General features: G+C 30.0%; 2 protein-coding genes across 2 annotated transcripts; both read left to right on the forward strand.

Annotated features, from left to right (window-relative positions):
• Positions 1-1,442: 1,442 nt before the first annotated feature.
• LOC125862862 (cyclin-D4-2-like) lies at positions 1,443-19,605 on the forward strand. The gene is made up of 9 exons (XM_049542986.1): positions 1,443-1,785; positions 2,856-2,942; positions 3,066-3,164; positions 3,582-3,783; positions 3,874-3,998; positions 4,557-4,759; positions 18,779-18,914; positions 19,284-19,436; positions 19,567-19,605. The coding sequence occupies exons 1-9, from the start codon at positions 1,513-1,515 to the stop codon at positions 19,603-19,605; spliced, it is 1,317 nt and encodes a 438-aa protein (XP_049398943.1). The 5' UTR covers positions 1,443-1,512.
• Positions 18,133-21,510, forward strand: LOC125862024 (transcription factor bHLH143-like). Its single transcript, XM_049541993.1, has 4 exons — positions 18,133-18,271; positions 18,779-19,436; positions 19,567-19,722; positions 19,830-21,510. The coding sequence occupies exon 4, from the start codon at positions 19,847-19,849 to the stop codon at positions 20,933-20,935; it is 1,089 nt and encodes a 362-aa protein (XP_049397950.1). The 5' UTR covers positions 18,133-18,271; positions 18,779-19,436; positions 19,567-19,722; positions 19,830-19,846; the 3' UTR covers positions 20,936-21,510.
• The last annotated feature ends 898 nt before the right edge of the window (positions 21,511-22,408 follow it).

Genomic DNA, 22,408 nt, shown 5'->3' on the forward strand with positions numbered 1-22,408 from the left:
ATAAGTTTAGGGGATGATAGAATCCTCACATAGTATAGGGTGGTATATAATATGAAAAATATGAATTACTCTCGCATAATTTAAATTTGTAATTGAAAATTTAATTAAAACGAAAGGAATTTATTGTATCTTGAAATATATAGTAATTGGATAATGTGAAAAGGTAAGTGCTAGCTAGCAGGAAATTTGTGTCCCAAAAACCTCTTTTAGAAATGTACAACATGCTATGCCTATGCTAAGTGGTAAATTTATCTGAGGGCTCATGCTCATAAGTTTGTAGTTCTAGTATCATAACTAATTGCAATCATGAAATATTATATCATTTTTCATAATCAATAGAAACATATCATAGTTTTATAATATTTACATTCTTAAGTAGGTTTCATGATTCAAAATCATAAGGTTCTTATCAACAAAATAACATTCCCTTTTCATGTTGTTTGCAATTTCGTTGTGAGACTTGTACAACTTATAGGAAATAGGCATATCATAGAGAATAAATACTTTCATGGAGAATTCTCGAAGGTTCTTCAAATACTTGAGAAAAATATGATATTTGGAAGCACGAACAACGAAAATTCATTATTCAACCTTAGAGGTAGATTTTCCTGAAAACCTTATTAGGTAACTTCGTTAGAAATTCGTAATTCAAAGTTATAATAGCTAGAGATTTCATAGAAGTGCTTCACCATATCAGCCTTTATCAAGGAAATTTTTTGAGCGATCAATGGTGAAATATTACGGTTGTATTGTATCATACTGTATTATTTTAATGAATTCACTATTTGAATTAATTATATCATTTTGCGTTATTACATATATAATGTTATATATCAACAATTAAAAAGATAAACCTATAAAAAAAAATAGAGTACAATATAGAGCTATTATAAAAGGTAGGATAAATAATAAGATTGTCATATAATAAGTAAAAAAAAGAAAGAAGAAAAAATAATGATACAATCACATTAAAACGGTCATTATACAAAACTAGACTTTCAATAGTTATTCACCGCTGAATTTAATGATACGATACATTAAAATTTTAAATTACAATTAACATAAATATTGTATTCAAACTAATAACTCAGCATATTACAATAGATAACAATCATTTAAACAAGCTGTCAAAAAACGTGTAAATGAGAAATACGACAAATATTTTAAAGCTGCTAAAAAACGTGTAACTGAGAAACACGACAAATATATGAAACAGAAGAAGTGCCACCCCTCAATCTCTCTCCACCTTAAGTCCCTATAAAAGGGCACTATTACTCTTCACAGTCTTTCATTACATTCTTATTTATTTCCATTTTTTCCCTTTTATTTCTATTAAAAATTCATCATTTTGATTTGAAAAATTTCCCCTTTATACCATGAAATTTACATTCATTTCTCTTTATTTGCATTGTATTTTTTAAACTAGAAGATTTTACTTACATTAAATACATTTATATTCACAAGGGGACTTATTTTTTAGTATACAAAGATACAATCTTTAAGGCATTTTCAATGGCTCCAACTATGGATTTTGTAATTTCTGGCCTTTTTTGTGCTGAATATAATAAAAGCATGCTTGAAAATGTGTATGATGATATTCATACATTGTTTCATGGGGATCATCAAAACAATCAGCAAACTATGCCATTTCAGAGTGATGATTGTGTGGCTTTGATGATTAAAAAAGAATGTGAATATATGTGTTGTGATGATTATCTTGAAAAGTTGAAAAATGGGGAATTTGATTTGGGGGAAAGAGAGCAAATTCTTGATTGGATTTGCCAGGTTGGTTGGTTATAATTTAGATTCTTGATGTGATTAGTGGAAATTTTCTTGATTAGTACTTGTTAATCAATTTAATGTTAAGTAGATTTCAATTTAAAGTTTGATGGATTGTGATTAGTCCGAGGCGGAACCTGAATTTTTAGTTTATGAATTTTAAATCACAAATCATTTTTGTTTATGGAGTTTTGTCGAATCTGTTAACTTTAAGGCTGGCTTCTCCCGTGTGAATAATGAATCAACTTTTCAAATTACAAGGTACTTCTATTGATATAGTCAGAGGTGGAACCTGAATTTTTACTTTATGAATTTTGAATCACAAATCATTTTTGTTTACTGAGTTTTGTTGAACTCGATAACTTTTAGGCTGGCTTCGTTCATGTGAATAGTGAATCAACTTTTTCGATTACAGGATACTTTCATTGATATAATCATAGGCAGAATCTGAATTTTTTATTTTATGAATTTTAAATCATAAATAATTTTTGTTTATTGAATTTTGTCGAACTCGATAAATTTTAGGTTGATTCCGTCTGTGTGAATAGTGAATCAACTTTTTCAATTACACGTTACTTTCATGGATAGGCAGAGTCGAACTTTTTGTTTACTAGTACTGAATCACAATCATTTTCATTTATTGGTTCTTGCGAACTCATAACTTTAAGGCTAGCTCCGCCCCGTAAATAGTAAATCTAACTTTAAATTGCAAGGTAACTTCATTTCTTGTTTCAAAAAGGGATGTTGTGTATTGTTGTGTGTGTGGTGGGGGGCAAAGGGGGAGGGGGGGGGGGGGTATATGATGATATAATTCTTGGATTTTACTTTATATTGGAAAATCTTTTTATATGAGTTGGTAGGATCTTTTTTGTTTTTTTTCATATAAATTTTGTACCTTGAATGTATTTTTATCTTTTTCCTACTTTATTAAATTTTTAGGTGTCTTTGACTGAGTTTTTTACGTTTATTCTTGTCTTGTTCTACTTGTGAAACATAGATTTTTACAATCTAATTTGTAATTAATGTTTAATTAAGTATTGATCAATGCTAATTCTGGCTTAATTATTTGTATGCAGGCTCATTCACATTTCAAATTTGGACCATTGTGTCTATATTTGTCTGTGAACTATCTTGATAGATTTCTTTCTGTCTTTGAGTTACCTGTAAGTTAATTGATCATCAAATTTATTAATTATAACTTCATATGATCATCAAGTTTTTTTAATTGTAGTTTCATTTTAATCATCAAGTTTTATTAATTTTAATATGATTTGCTTGTTTTATAGGAGGAAAGAGCATGGACAATGCAATTGTTGGCTATAGCATGTGTGTCTATTGCTGCTAAATTGGAAGAGGTTGAAGTTCCTCTATCTGAAGATTTACAGGTAAATATATACCCTCCGTTTTAATTTACATGTCTTAATTTGACTAAGCACGAAATTTAAAAAAAAAAGTCAAAAAAAAAATTATTCTTAAGATATTAAATTAAAGATGTGTGTAACGTATCAAAATATTATTAAATCTTGTGATTTTAGATATATCAGGTGAGACTTTGTTCTGATTTATATTATGGTCTAAAATAAGTCAGATATTTTTCTGACTATAAACTATTACCAATATAGAAGTATATCATTCTTTTGAATTACCTAAAAAGGAAAGAGTATTATATTGTGTGACGTTATTTTTTTAAACAGACTAAAAGAAATAGTAACACACATAAATTGTCTATAGAAGGGTCATTTTATTTAATTTTTGGGTACTTGTCTAATAATTGTTAATAAATTTGTAATGATTATTGACAGATTGAGGGAACACAATTTGAGTTTGAAGCAAGCACCATACAAAGAATGGAGCTTCTTGTGTTGAAAACATTGAATTGGAGAATGCATGCAATTACACCATTCTCATTCATTGATTATTTCATTAAGAAGATTAATGGTGATCAAATTGCTTCAACATCTACAATGTTTAAAGCTACTAATCTCATAATAGGAACATTGAAAGGTAAAATTTTCATCTTGCAAAATTTTGACTATAGAAATATGAAAATGAAATATGTAATTCAAATTTTATAAGGGTGAAAATTTAATGTAGGAATTCATTTCTTGGAATTCAAGCCTTCTGAGATTGCAGCAGCTGTGGCAATCTATGTTGTGGTGAAAAATAAGACAAGTGGCATTGAGAAAGCAATATCTACCCTGACTCAGCAAGTACAAAAGGTAAATTTTCAATTCACTTCTTGGAATTCAAAATTTATGTTGATGATCTCATTGTTTTTCTGCGACTGCATCCTTTATTTTCAAGCTTTATATCTATTGTAATTTTTCTATTTGAGCGTCTATTCATTTTTTTTTGGGGTGTATAAAGTCACGGAACGATTTAGACATCTATCTTATTATATTGACGCAATTGTAAGATCAGAATTTCTCCCTGTCGCTCAAGGCAGAATGCAATGTCTTGACCGATGAGCTTCAATATGAGCTTCGAGAAAAGCATTCAAAGCACACTAACCTAACATCAAATAGATGAAACTACTATACATATACATATATTATATATTAATTATATACACATATTATCATATGTTGGTTATTTTATTTTAAGCGATTGAGTGTGCTGCTATTTAGATTGATTTTTTTAAAAAAAAAAAACATATATAGTAGTACTTTTGATTATTTACTATTACTTTTCAATCTTATGTCTTTCATCTTGATTAACTTTACATTTAATCCAAAATGTTAAAAGATTTCTTCTTCGGCTTTGTGACTATTTTGTAGGATAAAGTAAAGAAGTGTGTTGATTTGATCAAAGAATCATCTTTGCTAAGTGATTTTGGTGCCTCAACTCTCATGGTTCCTCCAAGTCCAACAGGTGTATGGGATGTTGCAAGTTCAAGTGACATGAGTGATGATGATTCAGGTCCAAGTTCCCTAGATGATGAACTAGTTACTAAAAGGACAAAGATGGATGAAATGAATGAGTGAAAGCATAAGCTTGGTGTTCAGAACAGCTTGCGCGCAGTTCAAGTCAAGTACATCATGGGAGAACATTAGACTTCTTCACACCTAGAAAAAATCAAAAAAAAAAAAAGACTTTAAATAAAATTGTTCTTGCTTTTAAGTTTTAGAAAGGTAAATTTTGTTTTATGTTTGGGGCTATATTAAACAGTAAGGGCCAAAATAGGAACGAAAAAGTTGAGATTTGTGCTTCATTTTGAGCTATTAATAATCAATTCATCACTTATTGTTTGAGGACTTAAGTTTTGTCTTTTGCGAAGACTAGTCGTTTTGTGCACAAGCTCGATATATATTCATAACTTTAATTTTTTTTAAATCGTATTAGTTAAATAATTTTATAATTTATAATCTAAAATAAATTATATATTTGTGTGATAATAAATTATCTCATTAGTTGTAAAATGAATAATCAATAAATATTGGAAAAATTACTTAATTAGACAAGCATTCCTATCATAGTTTGAAATAATTACATATTGTCTCACTAATGAGTACTTTCATATCATATTTCAAGTCAGATGCACCTAAATACATGTGTTTTTGCTACCAAATACACTAAAATGGGGAGAGAGGCGGGCTAGATAGGAGGGAGGTGAGCAAGATGGTATATGTATCCTAGATATATGTGAATCATACAAGATACATATATCTGGGATGCCAAAAATAGGGAGAGAGGCAAGCGAGAGAGGAGAGTGGCGAGGCGAGAGAGTCAGATACATGTGAATTCACTTAGATATAGTATATCTACAACAAATTATACATAATTTTGACCTCATATATTCGAGATGCATGTATCTGAACATATTTGAATGCTAGATACATGTATCTGAAGTCTAAACTGGTGAAATTTCGATAAGTTACCCGTAAATATTGTTAAGAACAACGGCAATATTTATAATCCATGAAAATTTATTAAAATAAAAAATTGTTCTGCCCTTTGTTTCACTGAATTGGAAAAGCATATTAAAGATTGTATAATTAATCTCCTCTACTTAAAGATTAGTATAAATACATAAAGAACATTGTTAATCCATTTTGTATCTTTTAATTCTACAACAATTGAAATGCTAGTAGAAGTTTGTTACACGTACCTCTTTCTCAGCTAATTAATATTAATGATTTTTGTGCTCATAAGGGGAATCCAATTTGAAATTTCTGAGTTCAAAATATTAGTCCATTTCAATTACTGGGTTATAATTAACAATTTATACATATTTTGAAAGATTTTTTTTTAAGACAAATATATATTTTATATCAAAACTATTGAATTTTACCAAATTCACTTCCTACACTCTAGCGCCGCTCGGCTCTTAAGTGTGCTTTTAGGTTCGATATGGAAAAGTACAAGGGTGGAGCTACGGTGGCAACATTTGAACCCCTTCATAATCAATGTAAATCATTTTGAGAGAATTATATATCAAAAGACTTGAAACATCAAGAGGATTTCATATCTAAAATTTGAGACTGTTTAAAGGTAATTTTAAGTTGATCCATATTTAATAGTCAATATTCACTTCATGTATAGTTAAGTTATAATATTCAACTCTTTGAGTGTATCATAATGTATAGTCAGTGTATAGGTAAGTTGTATTGTCAATGTATACTTTCTATAACTTTTGATAAGCTATATTGTATAGTTAGTGTATATTTTCAATGACATTTGACCATTTTTCTATGTAAATAAAAATATGGCTATATTTATTATAAACTAATTACTTTATTATGTATATTTGAAACGATCTTTATTAAATACCTAACAAATTAAGTAGCATTGGGTAGGAAAATGAATGATGATAATTTATCATGGCCCATTCTATAATTTAAACTCAAGAAGCATATTGATAGTACTTGTTCTACAGGCCAGACCAGTTGTTCAAAACAAGGTTTGGGCCACAAATATACATATTGTTTGGTCCAAAGAACATTTCCATATCTTTGATATACAAATAGACATCTTTAACCAACAAGAAGGGATGGGCAAACGGCAATAAGGTGAAGAGTTAACCGCATAGAGCGGTTAAGTCACTCAACTAATGAAAATTATGTAGCATAAGTCATTTTATCTTTGTGTGAAGCCTCACTTTCGATCAAGACATGAATGTGCATCCCTAGCTATAGCGCGCTCTCTCTCTCTCTCTCTCTCTCTCTCTCTCTCTCTCTCTATATATATATATATATATATATATATATATATATTTGTCGATGACTTTTTTTCTATGGAAAAGTAACAAAGGAAATATAGTATTAGGAATTGAGTTTAATGGGTTAGATGGATAGGTATAATATTAGGTTGGGTATAATAGTTATAGTGAAGAGCAAATTTTAATAGTGATAAAAATAAATTCATGTAGGTGTCACATAAGACAACTAGACTGAAGACATATTACTTAACAGTTCAAAAGCAAATATGAGCCCTAAATTTGACGATAAGGGAAAGTACATCAAAAAAGAATGATAAGAAATAAATATAATCCTTTTTTAGAGAACAGAAGCAAATATGACCCTTTTCAATAAAAAATATATAGTAAAGTTAACTTTTTTAATTTTTGTATAAGAAAGTCAATTCGTATAGTCTTTACACACAAAAAGAAAACTATTCTGATCGGCTTTATGAATTTTCCTATATCCAACTTCTAATTTGACATTTATATTAGTCCACCACTTTATTAATCCAAGCACAAAATTGCCTTATCCCATTAAAAAGACTACGATACTAGAAGTTCAGATACGATTCAATGAACTCAGCAACTTTGATTTAAATAAATATCAAAATTTTGAGTCCGACTCTGTTGGCAACATCATTTTAGTGATGTAAAGGGTTGACGTTTAATTTGGTTCAATAATCGAAGGGCATGCGAAGGAGATCTCTCTGTGTTTGAGATTTGCACACTTACTCACCTATTGCTATCTATCATTGGAATTTGGAAAAAGTGGAGTACAAAGAATTGACCCTTAAACATGCTCTCTTGCTTTGAACAAATAGAAAAAATATCGAGTTCATGTATTAATTTTCGTATAAATTATTACAACGTTTGGTAGTTAATTATGATGTAAATGATTTAGTCATTCGGACAAGCTTTGAATTTTGGTCATGGTTCAAAATTGAATTGAATCGAACGATACGCCTAAATTGTGATGTTCTTTTTCATGTTTCTATATTTTGTCCTCCATATTATCAAATTATAAAAAATAAATCATTAAACTTGACCGCATCACTTACATTTTTATTTACATTTAATATAAATAGTGAAAATAGGAAACCAAAATAAAATATACACAACAACAAAACGATTGAAGAAAGAATATTTTTTTAAAAAAAAAATGCGCCGTTTTCTTTTTAAAGGAAGGCTCATGTAGCATGAGCCTTACAACCTACCATTTAACGTCGTCTGACGTATACCCCTTCATCTAAGTATTGTCATTTTGATTTCATACTCAATTTTATTGCCTTCTTAATACTCTACTCCTTTTTTTTTTACCCTTTTTAACTCTGAACTCTTAAAAAATCATGTTTGCTCAACACAAAAGCAGCAATATTAGAGGAAGAGACAAAACCCAAAGGACCAAATTACCAAATTACACAGTGGATAAAATAAATATATTTAGTAGTATAATATAAATATATAAAATATAAAAAAGTAATGTTGAGGTGGGTGTAAAAAAAAAAAATTAAAAATGAAGCACGCTCTCCACCAGTGACGGCGCGATCGAAGCTATTTTTCCGGAACAGCCGCTGTGTTGATTGACTGACTCACTACTTTTAACTTTCACATGCCAAACCCTTCTCATGCCTCCATCTCTTCTGATTAAATTTCTCCGTTTATTTTTACTTGTTCAAAAATAATATTAATTAAAAATAAGTGTATGTTAAAAAATTAATTACATATTTAATCATCTTTTTATTTTATTGGCGAGAGATTAAGAAAAAAAGATCTACTAAACACATGATTTCTTAAAAAGCAAATGTGATATGTAAAAGTGCCTCGGGTATTATTTGTCACACTCATTAAGAAAATAATAAATATTTTTTCTGTCTCAATTTATATGATTCACTTTTTTTTTCTTAGTCATTCTCAAAAAAATGACACATTTTTATATTAAGTAGCAATTTAACTTTAAAATATTCATTATACTCTCAATAAAGTGATTTATAATCAGAGAAATATTTATCACCAGCGGTCAGCAGAGCGTGTCTGTCGTATCCTCCTAAATATTTAATGGTAGCATGCGTGCAATCCCCAAAACCAAAGGGGCAATAAACAATGGTTTGACCTATTTTTTACCTCATCAATTTCTAACTATTTAAGATATTAATTGGTCAATATTAGTAGTACTAAATTTTATTTAGATACTTTAATAAGGAAAGTTTGCAGATACTCATTAAAATAAATTTAATTAGCTTTTATAGCTATAGTTTGTTAATTATAATTCGTAACTACATATTAGAGGTAGGAGAGAGGCGAGCGAGATTGGGAGAAGGAGGAGAGAGGTGAGCGAGAGAGTTGAGAGTTATATATCTATTGAATTGTATATGTATATAGATAATTGTATATATGTAACGTATATACATATGTATTAGTATATTTGGCGAGCGAGATTGGGAGAAGGAGAAGAGGCGAGCGAGAGAGTGGATAGGAGCGAATTGTATTTATATATCTATTGAATTATATATGTATATCTGTTAGATAATTGTATATATGTAATTGATATACATATGTATTAGTATATCGGGCGAGTGAGATTGGGAGAGGGAAGAGAGAGGTGAGCGAGAGAGGGCAAACGGTGGAGAGAGAAAAATTGTATTTCTATATTGGTCATATAATTGTATATGTATATGTATAATTTGTATTTGTATATCTATAATTGAGGAGAGAGGCGAGAGAGAGGAAGAGAGGACAGAGGCGCACATAATTATATTTAAAATTAAGTTGTGAGTGGTAATTAATGGAAACTATAGTTATATTAGATAATTAACTAATACTTCATCCGTCCACTTTTATTTGTCATATTGCATTTTTCGAAAGTCAATTTGATTAATTTTCAAAGTTAAATTAGATTACATTAATTCGATATTTTAAAAAAAAACAGATATTCAAAAACTATACGAAAAATATTATAAATTGCAATTTTTTGGATATCAAGATGATGAAGAAATACATCGTAAAATGTTAGTCAAAATTTTTATAGTTTGACTCTTAAAACAGGACAACATGACAATTAAAAGTGGACAGAGGAGTATATATTTGTTTATCCGCATAATTTCCCCTACTTTAATTATGATCTGTTTTAATTGAACACCTACGTAGAAAAAATCAAATTTTGGTTTTTAAGATTTGGTTGAGTTGAGGTAATTTTACCACTTCCTTCTCATATATGATGCACAAATAATAATGATATTAGATGATAATTCTTGGGCTTGATTGGTGGTTAAAGGTTGCCAATAATGAAGAATATAATCATAGAATATCATTAATGGTAGTTACGGGAAGATTGAAAAAGATGATGAATATAGTTATGGCCTATGAGATTCTTGATGGTGAATTAAAATAGCTCAAATGAGGTATTAAAATCGTCATTGGAATTAATTAAGGTGGTTAACCAAAATATGGAATTCATCAAAAATTATAATAAAAGTCTAAATATAAATCAACTAATTAGAGGTGGAAAGGGGGACAGTCGGCCCAACTTGACTCAAAACCAAGACTCTTTACAACTCGCATTAATAGCAACATTGTACATACGAAGATTAATTGAACAAAAAGATTTAGACAATTCTCAAAAAAGATAAAAAAAAGATTCGATGAAAATCAGACCTACATGTGTGCAAATCTACATGGTAACCAAAACTTTGTATCTTAGCCTACACATCCAAATTTAGAGAAAGCAATTGCATGCTAGGTCATGACACAATTTTCCTCCTTTACTACTTTCATTTCATGTCGTGTTTTATGATTTTCTCAATATGTGGAGGGGCAACTCAAACACTATATATATTGACTTACTTATAAGTGGAAGCATATATTATATAGTAATATATATATAATGACATTACTTCATCTTCCACCAAGATATTATTGGCTTGTTATTGAACCCAATATTTTCTGTTGGGTTGACATATGCAAAAAGAAACTATTCACTTCTAAAGCACTCACATAAGTTCATATTTGTGTCACCTGACTAATTAAGATTTGTTTCACATATGTAGGCTAATTTTCGTCGAAAATGTTTCCTATCAATAATTCTTTATTCTTATGACTTAAACCCCACATCTCTGATTAACTATGAAGGTGTCTCATTCATTCCATCACACTCCTTGATCTCGGCTTTTCTTAATTGTTACTTGCATTGCAACTCACTCTTTTTTGTTGAGGGGGAAATAAGATGAAGTCCCACAAACTTATATTATTTAACACATATTCAAAACTTGAACATCACAATTACTAGGAGAACATATATGATGAGGAAGTTCATGTTTCCTTACCCTCCAAGGGAAACAAACATGCAAAAAACTAGTTCCAAAAATGATGTTCCATAACTCCTAAACTCATGAAATGTTCTCTTTCATCCAACATATATATGTGTAGATTGCATATATAATTAATTAATGTGGCATATTCATTAATTAATAAGTTCTTTAACAGTATAAGATATGATGCATCCCATGACCTAAAGCCATAAGACATCATAATTTTATTAGTATTTTTATATTAGGTTAATAGATAAATCAAAACTAGGTAATTAGTTAGGACCAAATAAGAAGGTTACCACTTACCACTTTGTATTAATGGAAATCCCACACCCCCACTTTTTTTTATTGATAAAAAAATACAAAATATGTTCCGTAATAGAAATAAAGATTTTTTCCACCACAAATCAATATAAAATTTATTTATATAAAATATAATTTTTCCATGAACTAGCTTACTGAAAAAATACACAACGAAAAACATATTTTCATTGATCCTAGTTTGTCAATATAAAAACATTATTACTATTTTTCTTTTTTCGCTAATTCAATCAAAATATCGGAGAAATAGGCTAAACATTTTTTTTTAGTGGTGGCCCTTTTCATGTTTAAAGTGTAACAAGAAATCTAGAGATAAAAAAGTGTAAGAAGTGGGTTGAATTAGAATATAAAATATGTTATTAAGTGGTGGTGGGGTGAGTAATCAATATGAAGCATGCAAAGGGATTCCCTCCTTTATATTCTGCACTTTTTGTATTGGGTTTGTGGGTAATAATAGAAAAATATATTACTTAGTAAGTACTATATGTATTAAAGTTTGAAAAAAGAAATTTAGCTTTACAAGCGTGGAAATTTTCTGTTGGAAATTCCACAAACACAACCAAATGGGGTTTCATGTCCCACCAATATTATCACTATCCCCATCTTAAAAAATAATATTTATATTAAATCATATAATCTAGCATAATTAAGTGATAAATTGATGTGTGAATGCATATTTGTTACTAGTTGAATATAAATATCGAGTATGAATAAGTTTTTTGAGATCATAAAATCAAAGTTGTAACATTAGATTGTTAAAGGAAAAGACAATATTTAAATTTTCGAGAAATTACATTATATCATTTTCATATTTAAGAAATCGTTTTTAAAGTATAATTTGAGGTGAATCTGAAATTTGAATTTTCATAATCCATTTATGTAGAAATATGAATTCCCCAAAGTTTTTTTTTTTTTTGACATAATGATTAATATTGATGAAATTTATTAGTCAATTAATCATGAACCCCAAAGCAATAATTTTGCATAGGAAAAACCAGTGATCACATAAAGATTGGACATAAGTGCCCCATGTGTGCCTCCTTTTTTTAAATATAAAAATAAAAATCTATAGTGCAACTTTTTTTTTCTTTTGCTTTAAAAGTATTACATTTATTTATAGTGCATCTTTTGGAAATGCTATAAAAAATGATTTAGTGGTTAGCCTGAAGTAAAACCAATCAGATATATATTCATATAAAAGTTAATAAAAATCATTAGAGATATTAATACACCTCAATGCCTCACGTTTGTAATTATTATCATATAGAAATTTAAAAATTAATGCAAGATTAAGAGTTGATGATTTTGGGTTTTAAGGGACATTACCGAGTTTGAACCCATTTATAAAATTCGAATTAAGAAAAATACAATATAGTTATGTACATTATATACTTTCGGATATTTATCGATCTTGAAAAATATATAATGATAAAAATAGTTGAATCATGTTGTAGTAAGAAAAATATATAATAATAATAATAATAATAATAATAATAATAATAATAATAATGAAAAAATCATATCATTTTTTTTGGAATTTTCAAAGTTGGAGTTGTGTTTGATCATACTTTTAGTAATAAATATTTAGAATTTGGATGTTTTTTAAAAAAAATATATGAAAGATGATTTAAACATGAAATATAATGTAAATGTGTTTATTTTAATTTAAATATAAAATCCAGAATACATTTGAAAATGAAAAATTTATAAAAGTGAAAAAAGAATTTTGGGTGTTTTCAAATTCCAAATAAAACTTTAAATTGTTTATCGAATTTATTGACCAAACGTTGATTAATTTCAAATAAAGTAAAAAATTATCTAACATAGAATTAGTATATTTTTATATTTCTTTGTGGGTGGGTGTAGTACTACTGAAAACATCAAGGACCCCCAAAAAAATTGTCTCACTTCAAATAAAGTGGTAATTACTGTAATTAATATCTATTTATCTTGAGTTAATTACTCCTTGACACCTATCAAATGGAACAATAAATTTATACTTATTATTAAGAGTAAAATAAAATAAAATATTTTTCAATACAGATGGAAGTATGGAGTAGAATCTTGATTAGTGTACGAAAAAGATAATTAAAGCAAGTATGGAGGATGATTAAATTAGAGATTAATTAATTAAGACGTGCCTAGAGGAATCCTTTTGCTTTTTACATTGCTATAATTATGTATTACTACATTTAATTAAAATAAATTAGTGTAGTGATGGATGGTTTAAGTATTATATATTGCCACCAAAAGTGAAATAATCTTGATTTATATTGTTCCCTCCACTCCAAACATCATGCATTTAATTTATCAAAGCATCTTCTATTATTATCCAAAGTTTAAATTTAATTATGGTTTATAAATTAATTAATGTCTGCCTTGGATCTTTTCATCTGTACAAAAGATTTGTTTTCAGGTGATCAAATGATGGTCTCTAGGGTTATTTATATGTTTATAGTACATTCACTTTCATTTCTTTAACTAATTAATAATTAACTACTTATTGTTTATTTTATACTATTTCTTTGTCTTCCTCCTCTTTTTTTTTTTTCTTTTTTTTGGCTTTTAAGTATTTGAATTTAAAGTGTACTGCCTCGATTAATTCAAATTCACAATATTATAAGTTCACTAAGGAATAATGTTCCTAATATCTAGTGTCGAAGTCAGGATTTTTACAAAAATATTTAAAATTTGACGTATATGTATACAGAATAAATTTTGATCTATAGATATCTAATTTATATTTGATATTATAATTTTTCGCTCTTAATAAAATTTCTGACTTCGCGATACAATAGAATGTCATTTAATTAGATGGGGTATTCCATGTATGTCACATATAACCTAACAAATATCTAATTTAGGTATTATTAGAGCAATAGTCAAAGAAGGGAACAGTTGAGAATTTGACTGTCTTTTTCGAATATTCACCTGCTTTAATAGTTATGTTCTAAATAAAAGTATGATTAAATCAAGAAAATAAAAATAGTATAGTATAGTATATATATATACACGAAAAGATATCCAATAGAAATAATATATTCTCTTCACATGCATATTAAATTAAAGGGAAAATTGGTGAATATACTGTTTAATTTTGTGATTTAGAATGAATATATTACTCATTGATAAAGTAGTATATTTATTCTTCATAGTTTAACAAATTGTGCATATTTATCATTTTCGTTAACTGACCTATATTTACTGAATTAAAAAAAGAGAGCTTAAATCTGTTTTTTCTTTAATTCAAACAATATCATGTGACTTTTAAAAAATTATTTTTATCCCTTCAAACCAGACCTAGACTCAACTCAAATGAAAAGAATACAATTCGTCTTTCAATCAGTCATAAAATCAATTTGGATCGGATTTGAATATAATAGAGATTCCAATTTTCTTTTTTGTTTGGACGGGTCTGGAGGTGTAAAGAAAATGACTAGGGTGATTTTTTTTTAAAGCCAAGTGACATTCTAAATTTTTAAAAAATGTGTTTTAGGTTATAATTTATAATTCAGTGTTTTTACGAAAAAGGTAATTATGCACCATTTGTTAGACGACAAGAGAATGTATGCATCATTTATAAAACAATGAAAGTATGTACCACTTTTTTAGCGATGTGTATATATTCACTTTAAATCACAAACTTGAGGGATATATTTGGCTCTTTTCCCTTATACGATACCACTAAGCAAGTGACAATATATATATATATATCTGTGTGTGTGTGTGTGTAGAATCAACTTTTGAGTTTCTTGATTTTAAATTCTAAAAGGGACAATCTAGCTAAGTATATTATTTAAATAAATTAAATGATTTTTTCAAATATAAGTACAAAATTTTGACCAAAACGGTACTGAATTCAATCGAATCTATAGCTTTCTCCCTAACTCAATCCACCCTTGAATATGAGCAAATTTTGGTTTTAGAATTCAACATTATTAGGACAACTTCTTGATTTTATTTTTAAAAAACTTTGCACTATGAAGTGGATGATTTTAATGCCAACTACCATGATTGTGAAATAACTTTGGTAATAATAAAATCTATATTTAGCAGGTCTAAGGTTTATAGTGAAAGTTACTAGACAATAGCGTATGTATGGGCATGACTGGCCAAAGTGCAATAGTTAATATTTTGCATGCTATAATCATGTAGTATTTCACTACTATGTATTATTATTATTATTATTTATAGTAAAGTAAAAGAAAAAGTGATTCAAGGTTGAAGAGTAAAGTAGTCATAGTAGTAATGTTTGATTAAATATTTCTTGCAAAGTGTGTGGAATAAAGCTGTTTTTTTTTTAATGATGAAAAAGTTTTATTGTACTACTATTTGTTATTTCACCATTTTCTTTGTTCTTTGTTCTTCTTGCCCCTTCAACCCCCCTCATTTTAAAAAAAAATCAATTATTGATATTCAAAATTTACTAGATCGATTAATTTGAATTCGAGTTAAGCAAGTCTACTAAAAGGTGTAAAATTATTTTATTGAAAAGTTCCTCATTTACAGTATTTTAGTTGATAACGTCTAATTAAGCGTGAAGGAATATTCCAAATTATATTTTCACCTAGTGATTGATATTCGCTTTGGAACAAGGACAGATGCAACTGTTATATAGCGAATTCATCTAAAATCCAATACTTTTTCATGTGAAATAATATTAATTTATGTATATAAATTCATTAAAATTGTAATAGATAGTATATACATAAATCCATAATTCTAAAAATATGAAAATTTCAATACTAAAGTTTCAAAGATTGGACACACAGAGCTAAAAGTGTAAATCCATCTCCATTTTAAAGTTGATTAATTCAAAATAATGTTGGAAAGTCTCACTTTAAAAGATAAAACTCTCCTTATCAAATCAACTTCGTTCTTAAAATTCATACCTAAAATCTGAATAAAGAGATACTTATCACCCTGCCCTAACTTTTGGTGGTTCATCACACCCTTGTTCATAGTTGAAGTTAACGAGTATGTTAATGGATTGAAATAATATTTGAATCTTGATAATCAAGTAGCCATAGCTAGTTAGAGGGGGCCTACATTGTGCTTTGTATCATTCATGGTTTGAATGGTCAAGTTTCAAATGATTGGGTGTTCTCTTCCCACATTGGATACTTTCCTCCTTTAGCATTGCTAATTCAATGGTAGAATTACCCCCAAAAAAGGGTTTATAAAAGAAAAGGAAAAAAAAGGGGCATTAGATTCAATTTTTAGAGGTGAAAAATTAGTAGTACTAAAATTTATAGATATATCGGTCATTAAAAGAAATAAAAGCATTATAACCAAAAAAAAAAAGAAGCTCTTTCAAAGCGATATTTGATGCTAAATCGAAATTGAGATTTCGAAAGGGATGTTTTTTCGTTTTATTGTCCTGAAGAAACAAAATAAAAGCACTTATATGAATGCCACTAATTTTTATGTTCTTTTTAGTCTTGTTTGGTTTCGAGAGCATGTAACAAAAAGAATTTGATGTACGTAGATTTTATCTCTATTTCGTAAACAAAAACACACAAAAAATTGAAGGATAGCAAGGTGAATATTTTTTAACAATAACCACAATATTAGTCTGATCTCATTAGGCGAGGCCTGGAAATAATATGATATACATAGATCTTATCTCTATTTCGTGAAGGTAGAGAGACTGTCTCTTAAAAATCCCGACACAAGTAACTCATACCAAACAATTTTTAAAAACAACATACAAACGTATAGTAGACATAGCAACGAACTTCCCATACCGACCTCTATCCCTCATTCATCCCACCACTGACAACTTTCCACACCTCTTTACTGGGACTTCTACACATCTCCTCTTCATATGTATGAACCATCTCAATCTCACTTTCCCTAATCTTGTCCATCACGAAATCCACTCTAACCTTGTCCCGAATATTTTATTTCTAATATTGTCTTTCCTATTATGCCTACACATCCACCTCAACATTCTTATTTCCGCAACTCTCATCTTCTAAATCTGAGAGTTCTTAATTGGCCTACACTTTGCTCCAATTAACTTGAAAAATCATCTTCCAAAATTTATAAAATAAAATTAGTTCAAAACATGACCAAATAATGTTTTAGATCTATTTTTTAGAGAAAGAAAAAACAAGTGGAATCCTTCTAGACCAAAAAATAAAAAACAAAAAATTAAAGGTGATATGATTGTACACAAATCCAAGCGTGCATTTCGCACGCATGAAAGCAATTAATTTCAGCAACCAAAGTTTAAAATGTTTTTTATTTTTTTAAAAAATAGAATAACCCGCAACGACTACAATCTTTGTCACAACTTCTATCATTCGGGTAAACACTTTGAGTATATTGGGTAAACTTTCACTTTATAATAGCCCGCAAATCACATAACAGATATAAATCGTATCATGCAAATTCTATGTAACAGAATTGACTCTGAAAATATTGAGGAGGAATCAGTCCTGGTCATCTACACGGATAACCACCCTCCAAACCAACCAACGGAAGACTTAAAATGTTTATTTTCTTTTTCTTTTTTTTCATCATTTTTATAAGTCTATATTAGTCTCCACCCTTATCTTTGACTGTACTCTACTTCTCCTCTCTCTCTATAATTCACTCTGCTTTTAATTTCTTACCTTTAAAAATCTCTCTGGGTTTTTAATTATACTCAATTTGGGTGTTGTTTCTGCAATTGTCATTCACTGTAAGTTCCTAATTTCTGATTTTTCCCTTTTTCTTGATAATGTACTGTCGATTTTTTTTTTTTAGTCTATTTGCTATGTATCAGTTTTTTATTACATGGGGTTTGTTTTTTGATTGTTGGGTTCTGAATTCTGAATTTTATGGATTTTTTCTTGCATTTTCTGCTGTATTTTTCACTAAGATCTATGTTAAATACTACAAGTTGTGCTATAGATTTTGACAAAAATTAGAAAACTTATTCACACTGATGTTTCCAAGATCCAATTTTTACACTACTTTTGTACTGCCTTAATTTATGACTGGTAAATCTCTGAAACAAAGATTAAAGTAACCAAAAGCAAAAAAGTACAAATCTTTGTTCTAATTAGTAATAATTTACCCCACCCCTCAATTACCCCACTAATAAGGCGTGCTATTACAAGATTCTTAACTTTTTTTTTTCAATAACATGCTTTCATATGATGTTCTTGACTTTGTAAACTGATGTTGTTTGTGGTACTGTTTACAGGAGCTTAAGAGTTGGTGGAAAACACAGAAAAACAGTAGTCTTGAGGTTATTGTCTAAATTGAGGAACAGTATGCTGTGTTGCTGTCTATCTGTTGATGTATATCGGAAAGTCATCTCCTTGAACTTGTACTGTCATGTAATTCTGTAGAATTGAGAAAAAAAAACAGTTTATTTGTGAAATCTTGATTAGTTTTTCAGTTTTTGAACCTCGGGAACTCGTATTCTTGTTAGTAATCTTCCATGGGATCCACACGTTTCATCGTTATACCGTGTTACGTTCTGAGGATTAGCTGAGAATCTATTCCTCTTCAGAACTTTGTTGTTGAATTGGGGATATTAGTGTTTGCTGTTGCAAGATAATTTCGGGTGTAGTTATCTTTGTCATTTCTTCTAGGAGATAGGTTGAGTTTATTAGAAAGATTCGCGCGAAGTAGTATTGTTTTCCAAGCATTTTCTGGTGGGAGTTGTTTGAAATCACTGGTCTTTTTGATTGTTCTGGTGGAAGATTGTGGTGGAAGGGTTGGAACAAGTAGTTATGGTGTGTCAAGCAGCTGGCCAGACAAGATTTCGGGCATTAAAACATGAAAATGGAATTGCGGGGTGTGCCACCATAATTGTTAGAGTTATAGCATGCTTTCAACCTCTTCAAGATTGCCAGGTTAGCGTTCGTCATGTTTCTTAATTTTGAATTAAGATTTCAACATTAGTGTATTTGTTGTATCCTTGATCTTGCCTTTTTTTGTACTTTGTTGTGGAAGAAAGCTTATTTCTGTTCTTGTTTATTTCAGGCTGAATATTTCCGACAGTTGTTGAAACCTGTCACGTAGTTTTCGTCTTTCTTGTTGCTGCATCTTAGTTAAGCTGGAATTTTTTGGATTTTCTGTTGTTTCTCAAGTGTACAAGGAATAATCTGCAATTTGTATTACCTGAGTTATTTAGAACTGGTAAGTTTTGCAATTTCGCTGTTCTTGGAAAGTTGTATTGTTTTGAAGATTAAGTTTTTATATTTGGATCATCTGGTTTATTGGATGTTATTTGGTTTGATCATCAGGTGATTGTTGTGGTTGAATGGAAAGAGACTTTGTATCGTGGTTCCGTCGCCAGTATCCTGATCTGCAATCTGCCCATTCGAACTTATCTAGTCGTGGACTCAATATTGGGCAGCAGAATTCTGTTCCTATTTACATGCCTCCGTACGCGAATGAGGTTCCAGTAAAAGGGTATTCTCCCTTTCCGTTTTCCGGGCTGCTAGAATCGAAGGCAAGCCAATCAACTGAAGCTCACAATTGGTTATACTGTTTACCACAGTTGCATCAGGGTTTTGCTCCTGTTTTGAGCACTATATCAAAAGAGAAGTTTGCTCCTCAGTCAGTTGACAATTCCGGAGTAAATGAAGAAGCCAATGCTGGCCCCGGATCCGCGCAGAAAAGATTTCTTGTTTTTGATCAATCTGGTGATCAAACAACTTTACTTTACAGTTCTCCAAATGGTACTCCTGTGCAATGCCTCCCCTCTTGGCATCCAAAATCCCCTGCACCTTGTAATCTGATTAAGGAAGGCCAACAGATTTTAGGGAACGGAATTTATCCATCTGAAAAATACTCCGGTGGTGAATATTATGAAGAAAATCATAGAGATGATGTAGAAAGTGAATTGCACGAGGATACTGAAGAATTGAATGCGCTACTCTACTCGGATGACGATGATAGTTATTCGGAGGATGGTGATGAAATGAGCACAGGGCACTCGCCTAGTACTATGACAGCTCATGGTCTACCATCGTGGCATGACGAGATGGGTGAAGAAGTAAATAGTTCAGAATGGCCAAGCAAAAGACGTAAGCAGTTAGATGGTGGCTGCGATATACCATCACTCATGGATACTGCAACGTCTGCAAAACCCTGTACTTGTTCTGACTTAGAAGATGATGCAGAATCCAGTTGTGGGAACAGTCACAATAATCAAGTTTCAGAATTTGTTTCTCTATCTGGGAAAAAGAGGCCAAGAAAAGATCAAATTCTCGAGACTATAAGCATTTTGCAGAAAATAATCCCCGGAGGGAAAGGAAAAAACTCGATGGATGTCATTGATGAAGCAATCTGTTACTTGAGATCTTTGAAGGTGAAAGCCAAGTCTCTAGGAATTGATACTCTTTGAGCTTCTATGCTCCTGCTAATACTAGTCCGAGTACTAGTAGTATTGGCACTCGTGACATAATGTTCTGACTGAAGATTTTGTGAATAAATAAGCTCAAGCGTCGTGTGGTAAAGAGCACTTCCCTGAATCTCGTAAGCTAGAAATGCAGATCGAAGACCCTTATGGCTTCTTAATACCATCATTCTATTGAAGCAGTAGCTGTGCTTTTGAAGTCTTTAGTCATGTCTCGTTCATATCTCTCAGTTAACGAGTTGATGACGACATATACCTCAGTTAGGATCCTCTGGAAGTTGTTGTGCTTGCTGCACTCTCTTGCTCTTTTCCGCGTGATCTTGTCAAAGTTGCAACCATTTGCTGTTTTCCTAGTCTCATGACAGCAATTGTAGCGGCGACGCTGTCTTTCTTTTAGCTGTTGCATTATGTATATGCTCTGCTATTGTTTCTTAACAAGTTAAGAATTACTCCACCATGTGTTCATGGTTTGAAGTTTGTTGTCCAAAATGTTTCTAGTTTCATTCCATGTACGTATCGTTTATTCGAAATGGCTAATGTGAACTGTATTTTGTGTGTTTTAACCTTGTTTTTTGATGCAACATGAACGCATTTTGTGTAATTGCTAGTGATAGTTATGTGATAAATTTAGTTTGCTCATCCTTGCATTGTTCACTCAGGATGTGTTCGATACGGAGGAAAATATTTTCTTGTTTTTTTGGTGTTAAAATATTTAGGAAAACAAGTATCTTGAAAATGATGAAATAACTTTCATAATGAAAGTGGGAAAACAAATGCTTGTCTCCTCCCCCACCTCTGCAACCACCCACCCCAACTCATAGTATTATCCGGTTGCATATCGAACACAAGAAAATAAGTGAACTTCGTACCAAAAACACAGTTAAAGTTGGCTATTCCATGGGCTCAATGGGTGTTTTAAGCAAAGGGCAAAAAAAAAAAACTAGAATTAGAGAACTTTTGAAAAATAATGACTAGAAGTTATGTAACATTTGATAAGCATAGATAGCAACAGCCAACAGACATTGAACCACTGGTTATGATATTGAAATTTTGTGGACATGTCTCATTCATGTCTTAGCTGTGTATATGGCCAAGTGCATATTTGGTGAGTAATTTGGGTCCCAACTATCACTTTCTTGCTCCTTTTTGCTTGATCATGTCATGTTACTTACAAATCATGTGTATTGTATCAGTCGGGTCTGGACAGGGTGAAGTGTATGCGATCTCAGTTAATTTTATCTTGTGAAGATAGAAAGATTGTTATTAATATACATCGATCTTGACTCAAGTAAAACATATCATACGTTAAGTAAAGTAATAACAACAATAAATAATACGATTACTGAAGTAAAAAATAAAACAACAAAAGAGCAATTATTATGAAACTGAAAACTTTGGTATATAAACCAATTATGTTAAAAAGCTGGAGAATCTCATGTGTAACTAGTTAATGATTTCATC

The sequence above is a fragment of the Solanum stenotomum genome, chromosome 4, assembly GCF_019186545.1.
Source record: "Solanum stenotomum isolate F172 chromosome 4, ASM1918654v1, whole genome shotgun sequence".
Classification (NCBI taxonomy): Eukaryota; Viridiplantae; Streptophyta; class Magnoliopsida; order Solanales; family Solanaceae; genus Solanum; species Solanum stenotomum.

Coding starts and splice junctions, on each gene's coding strand:
- LOC125862862 (XM_049542986.1), top strand. CDS start 1,513: ATGGCTCCAACTATGGATTTTGTAATTTCTGGCCTTTTTTGTGCTGAA. Junction 18,915..19,283: donor CCTTGAACTTGTACTGTCAT/GTAATTCTGTAG, acceptor TTCTGGTGGAAG/ATTGTGGTGGAAGGGTTGGA. Junction 19,437..19,566: donor AACCTCTTCAAGATTGCCAG/GTTAGCGTTCGT, acceptor TGTTTATTTCAG/GCTGAATATTTCCGACAGTT.
- LOC125862024 (XM_049541993.1), top strand. CDS start 19,847: ATGGAAAGAGACTTTGTATCGTGGTTCCGTCGCCAGTATCCTGATCTG.